Source organism: Pristiophorus japonicus, chromosome 20, assembly GCF_044704955.1.
Source record: "Pristiophorus japonicus isolate sPriJap1 chromosome 20, sPriJap1.hap1, whole genome shotgun sequence".
NCBI classification, from domain to species: domain Eukaryota; kingdom Metazoa; phylum Chordata; class Chondrichthyes; family Pristiophoridae; genus Pristiophorus; species Pristiophorus japonicus.
This window is the reverse complement of record NC_091996.1, coordinates 41180219-41196693: the sequence shown is the minus strand read 5'-3', so window position 1 is coordinate 41196693 and position 16475 is coordinate 41180219. Positions and strand designations below refer to the sequence as shown.

At 48.0% G+C, this 16475-nt stretch overlaps 1 protein-coding gene across 1 annotated transcript in view; it reads left to right on the top strand.

Annotated features, from left to right (window-relative positions):
• LOC139232500 (ADAMTS-like protein 2) overlaps positions 1–16475 on the top strand; it is a 126403-nt gene that overhangs the window by 83868 nt on the left and 26060 nt on the right. Inside the window, exons 12-13 of the mRNA XM_070862809.1 lie at positions 19–122; positions 4194–4320. Coding sequence (XP_070718910.1) covers positions 19–122; positions 4194–4320 — 231 coding nt within the window. The remainder of the gene's footprint in view (positions 1–18; positions 123–4193; positions 4321–16475) is intronic.

Genomic DNA, 16475 nt, shown 5'->3' with positions numbered 1-16475 from the left:
TCCATTGCTTTCTTTCAGAAACAGACTGAAGCTGCTGAGAAAGGGCCTGGGGGTGAGCGCTGCTGACATGTACCGATGGAAGCTGTCATCTCACGAACCCTGCAGTTCCACCTGCACAACAGGTACCCTGTATGCTCTTACATTTTCAGGTCATGGAACTGCAACTTACAGGGTGATTACAGACTGCTGATAAGTCTGGAGAAGTATGCCTTTGAGAGAGTAAGCCCCTTACAAGAAGCCCCTGCTGGCAAAGAGACAAGACTGAGGTATAATCATTTACATACTGTTTTATGCAACCAATCCCGCTACCTCCCTCCTAAACATCTTCCCAAACATAAAGCACCGTGGTTGACTATTGGGGTACAAACTGGACTACTCCAGAAAGGAGGGCATGTCTTAACCCGATCGTGTCTCAACATTTCACCACTTGGTGTTAGACTTTGTCTAGTGGGTAGCTCTCTCATTTCTGAGACAGAAGGTTGTGGGTTCAAGCCCCCTTCCAGAGACTCAAGTACATAATTGTGAATTTTCTCAGGGACTTCTTCCGATGGGCTAGAGGAAACTCCAGATAGATATGTAAATAGGATTTTTGCCAAAATTATGGCAACCAATCGAGAGAGTCCTTAAGGAAATTTCCAGCTGCGAAATGCTTTGGGACATTGAGGTTGTGAAAGGCGCTATATAAATGCAAGCCTTTTTTTTTCTTTGCATGGTCCAAGGCTTTATAGGCTTTAGATATTTAGGAGGAATAGTGAAACCTAACCTCTGAACCCTCCAAAGGAAGAAATTGCCCCCCTCCAGCCTGCTTATACGCTATCCGAGCAGCTGGGACAGGCTGTATGCTTTTGCCCAGTTCAGAATGGGAAGAACATTTCCACATTGCAGTGCATTGTGGAAGGAATTTTCAGTTAAATCAGGACAAATTTTTCAATAATGATAGGATGGTTTATATGTGATATAATCAGTCAGTACCCTTTGCATTCTTGATCATTACAATTATGCTGTTGCTCCAATATTACAATGAGGAGGCATGTTATTTCTGAATAATTTACATCTATATGTAATGAGTATCTGCAAATTAATTAAATCAAGCTTCTCATGGATTGTTGTGCATCTAGTGCAGCTAATCATACCCTGGTATCTTTAGCTCATAAGAAATATCGCCTCATGATAAGTGTTTCATGTAGAATTTAACTTCTCATTAATATATTTATAGCAGGGTCAGAACATTGGTGCATGTAAAGGATTTCATGATTTCAGCCTGATGCTGCTGCCCCAACCAATGCATTGCTTATAATTGCGCTAAATTAAATAGTAGAACAAATGGAGAAAGATCACTTCACTGAGTGTCAAAGGAAGTGTGAGTTGGTTATCTGCTTCCTCCACACCCCAATAACAGTTAGGGCTCGAGATCCAAGGAACTCTTTGCCAATTGTTTCAAGAAACAAAAATATTCAACATGCATTACGAGAGTGATCCTGTGGATGCAATAAAATTATTATAAACACACGAACTAATAAAATTGACCACTGGTTAAATTGTCTTCCGAGAGATGTGATCAAGTAGGGCCATGTTTGCGGCTGGCTAACCAGTTAGTCAGGATTACTGTGGGCCCCAAGTGACGTGATCAGAATGTCTGATTCCCCTCTCCCATCTGATTTAAAAGACTTGCATCTAGTGACAGAAGATGTATTTTGTTTCTATGCGCTAGTCATAAATTATCTTTCAACTTTCCTGTGATTGAACAGGAACCAAGGCAGCTTGAATGGAATTGTGTGATGAGTAGATAAAGGCTCAGAAACTGCTGGGGTTCTCCCGGTCTCCTGCTGTACATTTGGTGGGAGACTGCTGGAACCCCCAGAGACACAGTGTAAAATGGTGAAAACAGCCAATTAGGACAGGAGAATCCCCGTGGAATTTCAGGGCATATATACTGTGTCTCTCTCCCTGCCACAATCATCAGCAAAACTGCATGATGTTTGATGTATGGCACTAAAGTGGGTGGGGGGTGGAGGGGGTGGAGAGGGGTAGTCACTATTGTCCCTTTCTTCAATTTTGTGCCGTCCATTGAGGTATATCACTGCTGGGGAATGGAACGGTTTTTCTATTCAAGTTCCCAGTGTTAACATGAAGCACGTCCAGCTGAGGTATGAATTAGATGCAGAGTATTAGGTCCTTCATTGAAATACCTGTGAACTCATCCTTTTTTGGCGTGGAAGCAAGTCATCCTCGTTTCGAGGGACTGCCTATGATGATGATGAATTCTGCCCCAACAGTGTGCCTCAACTTGAGAAGAGCACCCACTAGTGCATTAAATGCTATTTTTCCATTTCATGAGATTGCCAATTTAGTGCAAAATTAGGGCAAATCTCGTGTTGTGGACCCATGTCCACTAGGACTTGGATTGAGTCTACATTTACAGTTCGAGGAGAGGAGACTTCCTTCACATCTGTCTAGACTGGATTCAAACTTGTGTCCCAGATGTGAAAGGTTAGTGCATCATCTTCACTGCTGTCCTTTCCAAGTGGTTTTCATTCAATTAAAACTTTATGAATGAGGTCTCAAAGATCCCAGACCATGGGGGTAATTTTAACCCCATAAAACAGATGCGTTAGGGTCGGATGGGATGTTCGTGTTGAAAATGTGAATCTCGGCCCCAACTGCTTCCAACCCACGCGCCTCCAGGTTTATCAGATGTGATGGGGTGCGGCCAGCCATCCTGCTCCCAACAGGCAGGGTGACACTTTAAATATTAGGTTAAACTGTGGCGTGCCAGGGTTCTTCCCCCACCCCGCAAACTATCCGTTAGGGTCCATATTGGAAAGCTTTACAGTGCAGGTTTTATTTAATTCTCCAATGAGGAATAGCTAAAACACAGCTTAATGAATCAAAACTGTCTTTTAATCAGACTGTAAAGTAATGATCATCATCATCATAGGCAGTCCCTTGCAATCGAGGAAGACTTGCTTCCACTCTAAATATGAGTCCTTAGATGGCTGAACAGTCCAATACGAGAACCAGAGTCCTTGTCACAGGTGGGACAGATATTCATTGAGGGAAAGGGTGGGTGGGACAGGTTTGCCGCACGCTCCTTCCGCTTCCTGCGCTTGATTTCTGCATGCTCTCGGCGATGAGACTCGAGATGCTCAGTGCCCTCCCAGATGCACTTCCTCCACTTAGGGCGGTCTTTGGCCAGGGACTCCCAGTGGGGACGTTGCACTTTATCAGGGAGGCTTTGAGGGTCTCCTTGTAACGTTTCCTCTGCCCACCTTTGGCTCGTTTGCCGTGAAGGAGTTCCAAGTAGAGCACTTGCTTTGGGAGTCTCGTGTCCGGCATGCGAACAATGTGGCCTGCCCAGTGGAGCTGATCAAGTGTGGTCAGTGCTTCAATGCTGGGGATGTTGGCTTGGTCGAGGTTGCTAATGTTGGTGCGTCTGTCCTCCCAGGGGATTTGTCAGATCTTGCAGAGATATCGTTGGTGGTATTTCTCCAACGACTTGAGGTGTCTGCTGTACATGATCCATGTCTCTGAGCCATACAGGAGGGCGAGTATTACTACAGCCCTGTAGACCATGAGCTTGGTGGCAGATTTGAGGGTCTGGTCTTCAAACACTCTTCCTCAGGCAGCTGAAGACTGCACTGGCGCACTGGAGGCGGTGTTGAATCTCGTCGCCAATGTCTGCTCTTGTTGATAAGAGGCTCCCGAGGTATGGGAAATGGTCCACGTTGTCCAGGGCCACGCCGTGGATCTTGATGATTGTGGGGCAGTGCTGAGCGGCGTGGCCAGGCTGGTGGAGGACCTTTGTCTTACAGATGTTTAGCCTAAGGCCCATGCTTTCGTACGCCTCAATAAATACATTGACTATGACTTGGAGTTCAGCCTCTGTATGTGCGCAGACGCAGGCATCGTCTGCATACTGTAGCTCGACGGCAGAGGTTGGGGTGGTCTTGGACCTGGCCTGGAGACGGCGCAGGTTGAACAGATTCCCACTGGTTCTGTAGTTTAGTTCCGCTCCAGCGGGGAGCTTGTTGACTCATGGTAATGATAGGTCACAACCAGATGACTAGAGCTGATTTTGTGATCATCTGCTGCCAAATAACTGTATTTCCTACCCTTAACCATGGAGCAGGATTCAAAGAGAATGCTGTCACATGTAATGTGTTCCTATTTAAACAACTATTTACTGTGTGCAGGAGTATCCACTTCATATGCATTGTGTGTTCGTTACGATGGCATTGAAGTTGACGATTCACATTGTGATTCTGTGACCCGGCCAGAACCAGTTCATGAGTTTTGTGTAGGAAGAGACTGTCAACCAAGGTAAATAATCAGTTTTCTGTTCATATTATTCTTTCACAAACCTGTATTTACTGAAACATGTTGGGCTGGATTTTTTAGGCTTTTATATTTTGGGGGTGATAATGGCGGCAGGGCAGCAAAATTAGCGGCTGGGAATAGTTTGTGCTATAGTAGTTAAGTTTGGGCATCTGGGCCCTGCGTCGGGGGGCGCAGCGCTAAGGGAGGCGTTGTATACCACTCTTTGCACAAGGATGGGAAACTTCCGAGCTTAAAGGCCGGGCCGGAAGGGCTCCAAGAGACAGCAGGGAGAGGGGGAACCTTAAAAAAAACATAAACATTCCAAAAACATTGCCCACACCACAACACAGATCACTAAATAAAAATTAAAAGAAAAAACAATCACACTTACCTTAGGAGTCCATTACTCACCTACATCAGTTCTCCTACATCAATTTCACTGAGGAACAGTGTGTTCGAAGGCTGCACTTCAGCAACGACGTGATCACAGAGCTCTGCCATCTCCTGCAACCAGACCTTGAGCCTCAGACCAGGGTGAGGATGGCTCTCTCAGTGGCAGACAAGGTCACCATCCCACTCAATTTCTAAGCCAGCAGATCCTTCCAGTGTGCAACAAGAGACATTGCCACCATGTCACAGTTTGCCATCCATTGCTCCATTTATGAGGTCACAGATGCTCTGTGCAGAAGAAGGAAATAACCAGAGAGAAGCAGCTGGAGCATGCATGTGGCTTTGCCAGGATAGCAGGCTTCCCCATGGTGCAGGGCGCCTTTGGCTACACCCACGTCGCTTTGCGGACACAGCATCACAATCCTGAGGTATTCCGTAACTGCAAAGGCTACCACTCACTAAATGTGCTGTTGGTGTGCAATCACACATGCCGAATCTTCACCATCAATGCCCGCTATCCTGGCATCAGCCACGATGCATTCATCCTGCCAGACCGGTGTGCCAGCTCTCTTCCAGCCACCACATCACTGGCTGGCTGCTCAGAGACGAGGGCTATCCGCTGTCCAGCTGGCTCATGACTCCCCTGCGCAACCCCAAAACTCCTGCCCAGCACTCAAAAAGAGAGAGAGACATGCCACCATCATCATCATGGGTAGTCCCTCGGAATCGAGGAAGACTTGCTTCCACTCCCAAAGTGAGTTCTTTGATGGCTGAACAGTCCGATACGAGAGCCACAAACCCTGTTACAGGTGGGACAGACATTCGTCGAGGGAAAGGGTCGGTGGGGCTGGTTTGCTGCGCGCTCCTTCCGTTGCCTGCGCCAGGCCTCTTCACACTCTGCGTTGAGACTCGGGCACTTTCTCCACCTCGGGCGGTCTTTGGCCAGGTCTCCCAGGTGTCAGTGGTGATGTCGCACTTTACCAGGGAGGCTTTGAGGGTGTCCTTATAACGTTTCCGCTGTCCTCCTTTGGCTCGTTTACCATGAAGGAGCTCCGCATAAAGCATTTGGCATGCGAACTATGTGGCCTGCCCAGCAAAGCTGATCAGTGCTTCAATACTGGGGATGTTAACCTAGTCGAGGACACTGATATTAGTGTGCCTGTCCTCCCAGGGGATTTGTAGGATCTTGCGGAGACATCGTTGGTGATATATCTCCAGCGACTTGAGATGCCTTCTATACATTGTCCATGCCTCAGATCCATACAGGAGGGCGGCTATTACTACAGCTCTGTAGACCATGAGCTTGGTGGTAGATTTGAGGGCCTGATCTTCAAACACTCTTTTCCTCAGACGGCCGAAGGCTGCACTGGCGCGCTGGAGGCGATGTTGACTCTCCGCATCAATGTCTGCCTTTGTTGATAAGAGGCTCCAGAGATATGGGAAATGGTCCACATGTCACCACCAGGAACATCATTGGAGTGCTCAAGCAACGATTCTGTTGCCTTGACTGCTCGTGAGGTGTCCTCCAGTACTCGGCTGAATGGATGTCCCTTTTCGTCATCATCTGCTGCATGCTGCACACCTTGGCCATCATGAGGGCGCAACCATTGCCAGCAGGCATAGCTCAGCCAGCTCAGGAGGAGCAGCAGCAACAGCAGTGACGCAGGAGGTAGCCACTCAATTACAATTCTGCAAGGATGGTCTGCGACCGTCTCATCAGACTTCAGTTCCAGTGAATTAGATCCCACTTCCTGGTTGCTCTGCTCGTCCTCATCAGCACATCAATTTGCCTTTCCATACACAGCCCCAAAACTGAAATGAGAGACACCACCAAAGACGCAACATTCCAATTAAAATGTATTTCATAACATTTAACAGTATCATAAACAACAATTGTATTTAAGATTCACCCTTGTGCAATACCTTATATCCCCTCTTAACACTCGGTTTACCTATTCTAGAGCTCTTCCGCAGTGTGTCCCCTGTGGCTGCAGCAGAGTTGGTGGAAGGCTGCTGAGTGTCAGGGCCAGAAACTATAGATGGCCTTGCAGGACACCCTTGACCAGTTCTGGGCCTAGAAGGCCCAGCTGTAGACTGCACCATCTTAGGCTGGGCGGCGGCTGGCTGGGTGACAGGCAGCGACAAGTGCAATGGCAAAGTGGCAGTGGTGGGATCAGGAATGCTGTCATCCTCAGTATCCCCACCAATTTACTGGAGCACAGAATGGTGGCCTGCTGCAAACCCTGAGATCCTCGGTGGACTGTGGTGGACCCAGCGGTGATGGCAGCAGTCAGAGCACATGTGGCATCCAGCTGAGACTGCATGAGAGCAGTCCGAGACTCGATGCTAGCAGCCATTGACTGCATTATAGCACTAAGACGTTGCGTTGCTTCCACCTGTTCTGCAATGGAAGTTGCCACATCGCCCACACACGAGGTCTGGATCCGCACGGTCTCTCTGGGAGTCCACCATCGTCTGCAGACTAGCAACGATGGTCTGCATGGTGTGCTTAGAGCTCTGTGTAATGTTGGAGGTGGACTCCTCCACGCTACTTACCATAGCAGGGAGGCTCTCGGGGAGCCTTGCCATTACATTTATCATGTCGGAGTGCATGGCCATTACTCTTCTTGTGAACACCTCCCCATCGAGGTCCTCATCTGAGTTCTGTGCAGCAGAACTCGCGCGTGAACTCTCCCTCCGGGGAGCTGGCTCCTAAGCTACGCTTTCCCCTTGTCCTTGCTGCAGCCCGCCAGGCCCCAGTGCAGACGCCTCCACTAAGCTAACCTCTAAGGACCGCGTAGTGCCAGTCTATGAGCTGGTGCCTGCGGGTGAGAGATGCAATGACGCAGTGATTGGGTCCTCCTCCTCCTCTTCTCCCTCATCAGTGTTTGGGGGCGGGGGTGGGGCGCTCAGGTACAGGCTGCTTGCTGATTATCTGAAAGCATAAATGGCACAAGACTTGCATTAAGGTGAAGGCAGGGGGGCAAGAATGGAGCAAGGAAGGCAGACAGTATCAGGAGCTGTTAAGTGATAAAGCCTTTGATGAGAAAAGGAGAAGGGATTGCCCCCAGAGGAGTCAATGTCTCCAATGACTACACCGCCCCCCCACCTGCGGGGCAATGAGCCTCAGCACTCGCTCTTCCAGGTCAGTCCCTCGCCAGTCCTCTGTTGCTCCCTCCGATTATGAGTCATCTTGGCCTGCAAAAGAAAGGAAGTTGCATGAGTAACAGTCCAGCTATGTATGCGAGAGATATGCCTGCCGTCATTGAATAGCTGTGAATGTAGGCAAGACGTGAGATGAGAATGTGAGTTTGAGTAGCTGCACATGTTTGGTGGGTGAGTAGTAGCTTGCGCAGTGTGCACAGACAGGTTCAGAGGCTGATATGTAGGCGGTGTGGAAGTATGTACTCACTTCACCACCCGACTGAGGTTATTGAACTTCTCCTGGCACCATGTGAGGGTTCGATCGACTACAGTACTGGCTGACACTTCCTCAACCCCTTCTCTCCACATGGCCCTGAAGACCTGTGACAATCCAGGGAACAGCGCATCCCTCCTTCTCCCCACCAATGCCTCCAATGCCATGTCATTGAATCGTCTCGCCCTCTCCCTTCCAGCTGGATTTGCAGCAGCCATCCCAGAAGCTTGTTGCACTTGCTCACAGCTCTCCCTCAAATGCAACACTGTTGAAAATGAGCAGGTGCAGCTTGATAAAACCTCCCCTTTAAGAGCTGGAATCAGCCAGTGTCAAGGATTGAAGGATGATTGCTGAATACAAGTCACCTGGAATAGGGTAGCACTCTATCAGCTCCCCATTGAGGGCATTAGCGCCTCATAACCGTCCCTTTTCTTCCTGGGGCGCTAAAGCCCAATTTAGAAGAAGTTGGCCATTGTTTGCTACGTCGGTAACTTTTCAAAATTTTAAAAATGAATGCCACAAATGGGGTGCTACCGACTTTCTCCTCCAGAGGATCATAGAATGGTTACAGCACACAAAGCCATTTGGCCTCTTGAGCCCGTGCCAGCTCTCTGCAAGAGCGCCTCAGCTAGTCCCACTCCCCCGCTCTTTCCCCATAGCCCCGCAAAAAAATTTATTTCAGGTACTTATCCAACTCCCTTTTGAAAGCAGCGATTGAGTCTGCCTCCACCTCCATTTCAGGCAGTGCATTCCAGATCCTAACCACTCGCTGCGTACAGAAGTTTTTTCTTATGTCGCCTTTGGTTCCTTTGCCAATCTGTGTCCTCTGATTCTCGACCCTTCCACCACTGAGAACAGTTTCTCTCAATCTACTCTGTCGATGCTGAGAATGACGTGAGTAGCACGTGTGGCGAGTTGGTCGTACGAGAAGAAGCTTGCAGGGAACATTAAGACGGATTGCAAAAGTTTCTATAGATATGTAAAGAGAAAAAGGTTAGTAAAGACAAACGTAGGTCCCCTGCAGTCAGAATCAGGGGAAGTCATTACGGGGAACAAAGAAATGGCGGACCAATTGAACAAGTACTTTGGTTCGGTATTCACTAAGGAGGACACAAACAACCTTCCGGATATAAAAGGGGTCAGAGGGTCTAGTAAGGAGGAGGAACTGAGGGAAATCCTTATTAGTCGGAAAATTGTGTTGGGGAAATTGATGGGATTGAAGGCTGATAAATCCCATGGGCCTGATGGACTGCATCCCAGAGTACTTAAGGAGGTGGCCTTGCAAATAGCGGATGCATTGACAGTCATTTTCCAACATTCCATTGACTCTGGATCAGTTCCTATCGAGTGGAGGGTAGCCAATGTAACCCCACTTTTTAAAAAAGGAGGGAGAGAGAAAACAGGGAATTATAGACCGGTCAGCCTGACCTCGGTAGTGGGTAAAATGATGGAATCAATTATTAAGGATGTCATAGCAGTGCATTTGGAAAGAGGTGACATGATAGGTCCAAGTCAGCATGGATTTGTGAAAGGGAAATCATGCTTGACAAATCTTCTGGAATTTTTTGAGGATGTTTCCAGTAGAGTGGATAAGGGAGAACCAGTTGATGTGGTATATTTGGACATTCAGAAGGCTTTCGACAAGGTCCCACACAAGAGATTAATGTGCAAAGTTAAAGCACATGGGATTGAGGGTAGTGTACTGACATAGATTGAGAACTGGTTGTCAGACAGGAAGCAAAGAGTAGGAGTAAATGGGTACTTTTCAGAATGGCAGGCAGTGACTAGTGGGGTACCGCAAGGTTCTGTGCTGGGGCCTCAGCTGTTTACACTGTACATTAATGATTTAGACGAGGGGATTAAATGTAGTATCTCCAAATTTGCGGATGACACTAAGTTGGGTGGCAGTGTGAGCTGCGAGGAGGATGCTATGAGGCTGCAGAGCGACTTGGATAGGTTAGGTGAGGGGGCAAATGCATGGCAGATGAAGTATAATGTGGATAAATGTGAGGTTATCCACTTTGGTGGTAAAAACAGAGAGACAGACTATTATCTGAATGGTGACAGATTAGGAAAAGGGGAGGTGCAACGAGACCTGGGTGTCATGGTACATCAGTCATTGAAGGTTGGCATGCAGGTACAGCAGACGGTTAAGAAAGCAAATGGCATGTTGGCCTTCATAGCGAGGGGATTTGAGTACAGGGGCAGGGAGTTGTTGTTACAGTTGTACAGGGCCTTGGTGAGGCCACACCTGGAGTATTGTGTACAGTTTTGGTCTCCTAACCTGAGGAAGGACATTCTTGCTATTGAGGGAGTGCAGCGAAGGTTCACCAGACTGATTCCCGGGATGGCGGGACTGACCTATCAAGAAAGACTGGATCAACTGGGCTTGTATTCACTGGAGTTCAGAAGAATGAGATGGGACCTCATAGAAATGTTTAAAATTCTGATGGGTTTTGACAGGTTAGATGCAGGAAGAATGTTCCCAATGTTGGGGAAGTCCAGAACCAGGGGACACAGTCTAAGGATAAGGGGTAAGCCATTTAGGACCGAGATGAGGAGAAACTTCTTCACCCAGAGAGTGGTGAACCTGTGGAATTCTCGACCACAGAAAGTTGTTGAGGCCAATTCACTAAATATATTCAAAAAGGAGTTAGATGTAGTCCTTACTACTGGGGGATCAAGGGGTATGGCGAGAAAGCAGGAATGTGGTACTGAAGTTGCATGTTCAGCCATGAACTCATTGAATGGCGGTGCAGGCTCGAAGGGCCGAATGGCCTACTCCAGCACCTATTTTCTATGTTTCTATGTCCAGACCCCTCATGATTTTGAACACCTATCAAATCTCCTCTCAATCTGCTCTAAGGAGAACAACCCCAGCTTCTCCAGTCTATCCACGCAACTGAAGTCCCTCATCCCTGGAATCATTCGTGTAATTCTGTTCTGCATCCTCTCTAAGGCCTTCACATCCTTCTTAAAGTGCGTTGCTCAGAATTGGATGCAATACTCCAGTTGATGCCGAACCAGTGTTTTACACAGGTTCATCATAATTTCCATGTTTTTGTACTCCATGCCTCTATTCATGAAGCCCAGGATCCCATAAGCTTTTTTAACACTTTCTCAACCTGCCCTGCCAGCTTCAACAATGTGTGCACACATATCCCTAGGGTTCTCTGTTCATGCACCCGCCTTAGGATTATACCCTTTAATTTATATTTTCTCTCCTCATTCTTGCTACCAAAATGCCACTTCACACTTTTCTGCGTTAAATTTCATCTGCCACGTGTCTGCCCATTCCACCAGCCTGTCTATGTCCTCCTGAAGTCTATCTCTCTCCTCCTCACTGTTCACTGTAGTCCCAAGTTTTGTGTCACCTGTAAATTTTGAAATTGGGCCCTGTACACCCATGTCCAAGTCATTAATATACATCAAGAAAAGTAGTGGTCCGAATACTGACCCCTGCAGAACACCACTGTATACTTTCCTCCAGTCTGAAAAACAACCGTTCACCACTACTCTCTGTTTCCTGTCACTTAGCCAATCTCGTATCCATGCTGCCACTGTCCCTTTTATTCCATGGACTTCAACTTTGCTGGCAAGCCTATTATGTGGCACTTTGTCGAACGCCTTTTGGGAATCCATGTACATCACGTGAACCGCATTACCCTCATCAACCCTCACTGTTACCTCATCAAAAAACTCAATCAAGTTGGTTAAACACGATTTGCCTTTAACAAATCAGTGCTAGCTTTCCTTAATAATCCACATTTTCCCAAGTGATTGTTAATTTTGTCCCTGATTATTTCTAAAAGCTTCCCCACTACCGATGTTAACCTGACTGGCCTATAGTTGCTGAGTTTATCTTTACACCCTTTTTTGAACAAGGGTGTAATATTTGCAATTCTCCAGTCTTCTGGCACCACCTCCGTATCTAAAGAGGATTGGAAGATTTTGGCCAGTATCTCCGCGATTTCTTTCTTCACTTCCCTCAGCATCCTAGGATAATAATAATAACTTTTATTTATATAGCGCCTTTAACGTAGTAAAACGTCCCAAAGCGCTTCACAGCACTGTTACAGACAAACAGATAAATTTGACACCGAGCCACAGAAGAAATTAAGGCAAATGATCAAAAGCTTGATTAAAGAGGTAGGTTTTAATGAGCGTCTTAAAGGAGAAAAGAGAAGTAGAGAGGCATAGAAGTTTAGGGAGGGAGTTCCAGAGCTTAAGGCCCAGGCAGCTGAAGGCACATCCTCCGATGGTTGAGCAGTTATAATGAGGGATGTTCAAGAGGCCAGAATTTGAGGAGCGCAGACATCTTGTGGGATTGTGAGGCTGAAAAAGATTCATCATCATAGGCAGTCCCTTGGATTCGAGGGAGACTTGTTTCCACTCTTAAAATGAGTCTTTAGGTGGCTGAACAGTTCAATATGAGAAGCGCAGTCCCTGTCACAGGTGGGACAAAGTGTCGTTGAGGGTAAGGGAGGATGGGACTGGTTTGCCGCGCGCTCTTTCCGCTGCTTGCGCTTGATTTCTGCATACTCTCGGCGATGAGACTTAAGGTGTTCAGTGCCCTTCCAGATGCACTTCCTCCACTTAGGGCGGTCTTTGGCCAGGGACTCCCAGGTGTCAGTGGGGATGTTGCACTTTATCAGGACGGCTTTGAGGGTGTCCTTGTAACGTTTCCTCTGCCCACCTTTGGCTCGTTTGCCGTGAAGGAGTTCCGAGTAGAGCACTTGCTTTGGGAGTCTCGTGTCTGGCATGCGGACAGTGTGGCCCGCCCAGCGGAGCTGATCAAGTGTGGTCAGTGCTTCAATGCTGGGGATCTAGGCCTGGTCGAGGACACTAACGTTGGTGCGTCTGTCCTCCCAGGGGATTTGTAGGATCTTCCGGAGACATCATGGTTGGTATTTCTTCAGCGACTTGGTGTCTACTGTACATGGTCCAGGTCTTTGAGCCATACAGGAGGGCGGGTATTACTACAGCCCTGTAGACCATGAGCAGATTTGAGGGCCTGGTCTTCAAACACTCTTTTCCTCAGGCGGCCGAAGGCTGCAATGGCGCACTGGAGGCGGTGTTGAATCTCATCGTCAATGTCTGCTCTTGTTGATAAGAGGCTCCCGAAGTGTGGGAATTGGTCCACGGTGTCCAGGACCGCGCCATGGATCTTGATGACTGGGGAACAGTGCTGTGCGGCGAGGACAGGCTGGTGGAGGACCTTTGTCTTACGGATGTTCAGCGTAAGGCCCATGCTTTGCTACTCCTCAGTAAATACGTCGACTATGTCCTGGAGTTCAGCCTCTGTATGTGCGCAGACGCAGGCGTCGTCCGCATATTGTAGCTTGACGACAGACGTTGCGGTGGTCTTGGACCTTACCTGGAGACAGCGAAGGTTGAACAGGTTCCCACTGGTTCTGTAGTTTAGTTCCACTCCAGCGGGGAGCTTGTTGACTGTGAGGTGGAACATAGCAGCGAGGAAGATTGAGAAGAGGGTTGGGGCGATGACGCAGCCCTGTTTGACCCCGGTCCGGACGTGGATTGGGTCTGTAATGGATCCGTTGGTATGGATCACGGCCTGCATGTCGTCGTGGAGCAGGCGGAGGATGTTGACGAACTTTTGGGGGCATCCGAAACGGAGGAGGACGCTTCATAGAACCTCGCGGTTGACACTGTCAAAGGCCTTTGTAAGGTCGAAGAAGGCCATGTATAAGGGATGGCGCTGTTCCCTGCATTTTTCCTGCAGCTGTCGCGCTGCAAAAGTTATGCCCGTTGTGTCCCGTAGGGGACGAAATCCGCACTGTGACTCCTGGAGGAGCTCCTCGGCCACAGGGAGAAGACGGTTGAGGAGAACTCTAGCGACAACTTTCCCAGTGGCTGATAGCAGGGAGATTCTTTTGTAGTTGCCGCAGTCAGACTTGTCCCCTTTTTTAAAGATGTTCACAATCACTGCATCTCTGAGATCTCCTGGCATGTTCTCCTCCCTCCAGATGAGAAAGATGAGGTAATGTATTCGTGCCAACAGTGTCTTTCCGCCATACTTCAGTGCCTCAGCGGGGATTCCATCCGCTCCCGTAGCCTTGTTGTTTTTAAGCTGTCTTATGAATTTTTTTCTATCTCGTGCAGTGTTGGGGTTTTACTAAGGTGGTGACGGGTAGCATGCTGCGGGATAGAGTCGAGAACACTCGAGTCAAAGGCAGAGTCTTGATTGAGGAGATCTTCGAAGTGCTCCTTTCTGCGGACCCTGACTGCCTCGGTGTCCTTGATGAGTGTTTCCCCGTTCTTGGCCAGCAGTGGTGTGGGGCTTGGGAGTTTGGACTATAGATGGCCTTGACTGCGATGAAGAATCCTCGCACATCATGGCTGTCGGCCAGTTGCTGTATCTCCTGTGCTTTCTCCATCCACCACCTGTTCTTTAGCTCCCGGGTTTTTTTTGGACCTTAGCCTTGAGCTGTTTTAATGCTGCTTTGCTGCTCCAGAGTTTGGTTGTTGCTTAAGGCTCAGAAATGCCCTGCGCTTGCGATCTATCAGCTCTTGGATCTCCTGATCATTCTCTTCAAACCAGTCCTGGTGTTTCCTGGTTGAGTAACCGAGTGTCTCTTTGCAGGCACTGGTTATGGAGGCCTGGAGGGCCGACCAAGCGCTGTGGGCATTCTGCGTCTCAGGGTCATTAAGGCACGCCAGGTTAGCTGTGAGGCGCTGACTGTATAGGGCTCTCTTAGCTGAGTCTTTAAGTGCCCGGCATTGACTTTTTTGCGGCACTGCAGAGATAGGGAGGGGCAAGTCCATGGAGTGATTTGTAAACAAGGGTGAGAATTTTGAAATCGAGGCATTGTTTAACTTGGAGCCAATGTAGGTCAGAAAGCACAGGGGTGATGGGTGATCTTGACTTGGTGCGGGTTAGTACACAGACTGCTGAGTTTTGGATGACTTCAAGTTTACATAGTGTGAAATGTGGAAGGCTGGCCAGGAGTGAGTTGGAGTAGCCAAGTCTAGAGGTAACAAAGGCATGAATGAGTGTTTCAGCAGCAGAAGAGCTGAGGCAGGGGCAGAGACGGGCAATGTTACGGAGGTGGAAAAAGGCGGTTTTATTTATGCCGCAGATATGTGGCTGGATACTCATTTCAGGGTCAAATATGTTCACCCTCAGATTGATGCTAGGGAGAGGGATGCAGTCAGTGGTTAGGGAATGCAGTGTGTGGCGGGGACCAAAGATAATGGCTTCAGTCTTCCCAATAGGATGCATCCCATCCAGTCCTGGTGACTTATCTACTTTAAGTACAGCCAGCCTTTCTAGTACCTCGTCTTTACCAATTCTTATCCCATCCAGTATCTCCTCTACTTGCTCCTTTACTATGTCAGCTGTGGCTCAGTGGGTTGCACTCTCGCCTCTGAGTCAAAAGGTTGGGGCTCAAGTCCCACTCCAGGGACTTGAGCACAAAAAAAATCTAGGCTGACACTCCAGTGCAGCACTAAGGGAGCACTGCACTGTCGGAGGTGCTGACTTTCAGATGAGACGTTAAACCGAGTCCCCGTCTGCTCTCTCAAGTGGATGTAAAAGATCCCATGGCACTATTTCGAATAAGAGCAGGAGAGTTATCCCCGGTGTCCTGGCCAATATTTATCCCTCAATCAACGTAACAAAAAACAGATTATCTGGACATCATCATATTGCTCTTTGTGGGAGCTTGCTGTCCTCAAATTGGCTGCCCCGTTTCCCACATTACAACTACACTCCAAAAGTAGTTAAATGTCCGGTGGTCATGAAAGGCGCTTTATAAATGCAAGTCTTTATTTTTTTTTCTTTTGGTGAAGACAGATGCAAACTACTCATTTACTACCTCAGCCATATCTTCTGCCTTCATGCATAGGTTTTCTTTTTGGTCCCTAATCTGCTGCACCCCTCCTCTTACTACCCGTTGACTATTTATATGCCTATAGAAGACTTTTGGATTCCTTTTTATGTTAGCTACCATTCTATTCTCATACCTTCTCTTTGCCCCACTTATTTTCTTTTTCACTTTTCCTCTGAACTTTCTATATTTAGCCTGATTCTCAGATGTATTCGTGACCTGACATCTGTCGGATTTGCTCTTTTTCTGTTTCATCTTGCTCTGTTATCTCTTTCGTCATCCATGGAGCTCTGACTTTAGTTGCCCTACCTTTTTCCCCGAGTGTGAATGAGGGAAGTGGACCTGAGTCCATGATCGTATCAGCCTTGATTGTAGTAAATGGCGGCGCAGGCTCGAGGGGCCGTATGGCCTATTCCTGCTCCTATTTCATGTTCTTATAATGTACCTCGACTACACTTGACCTATTTTGTCATGAAAGGCAGCCCATTATTCCACTACAG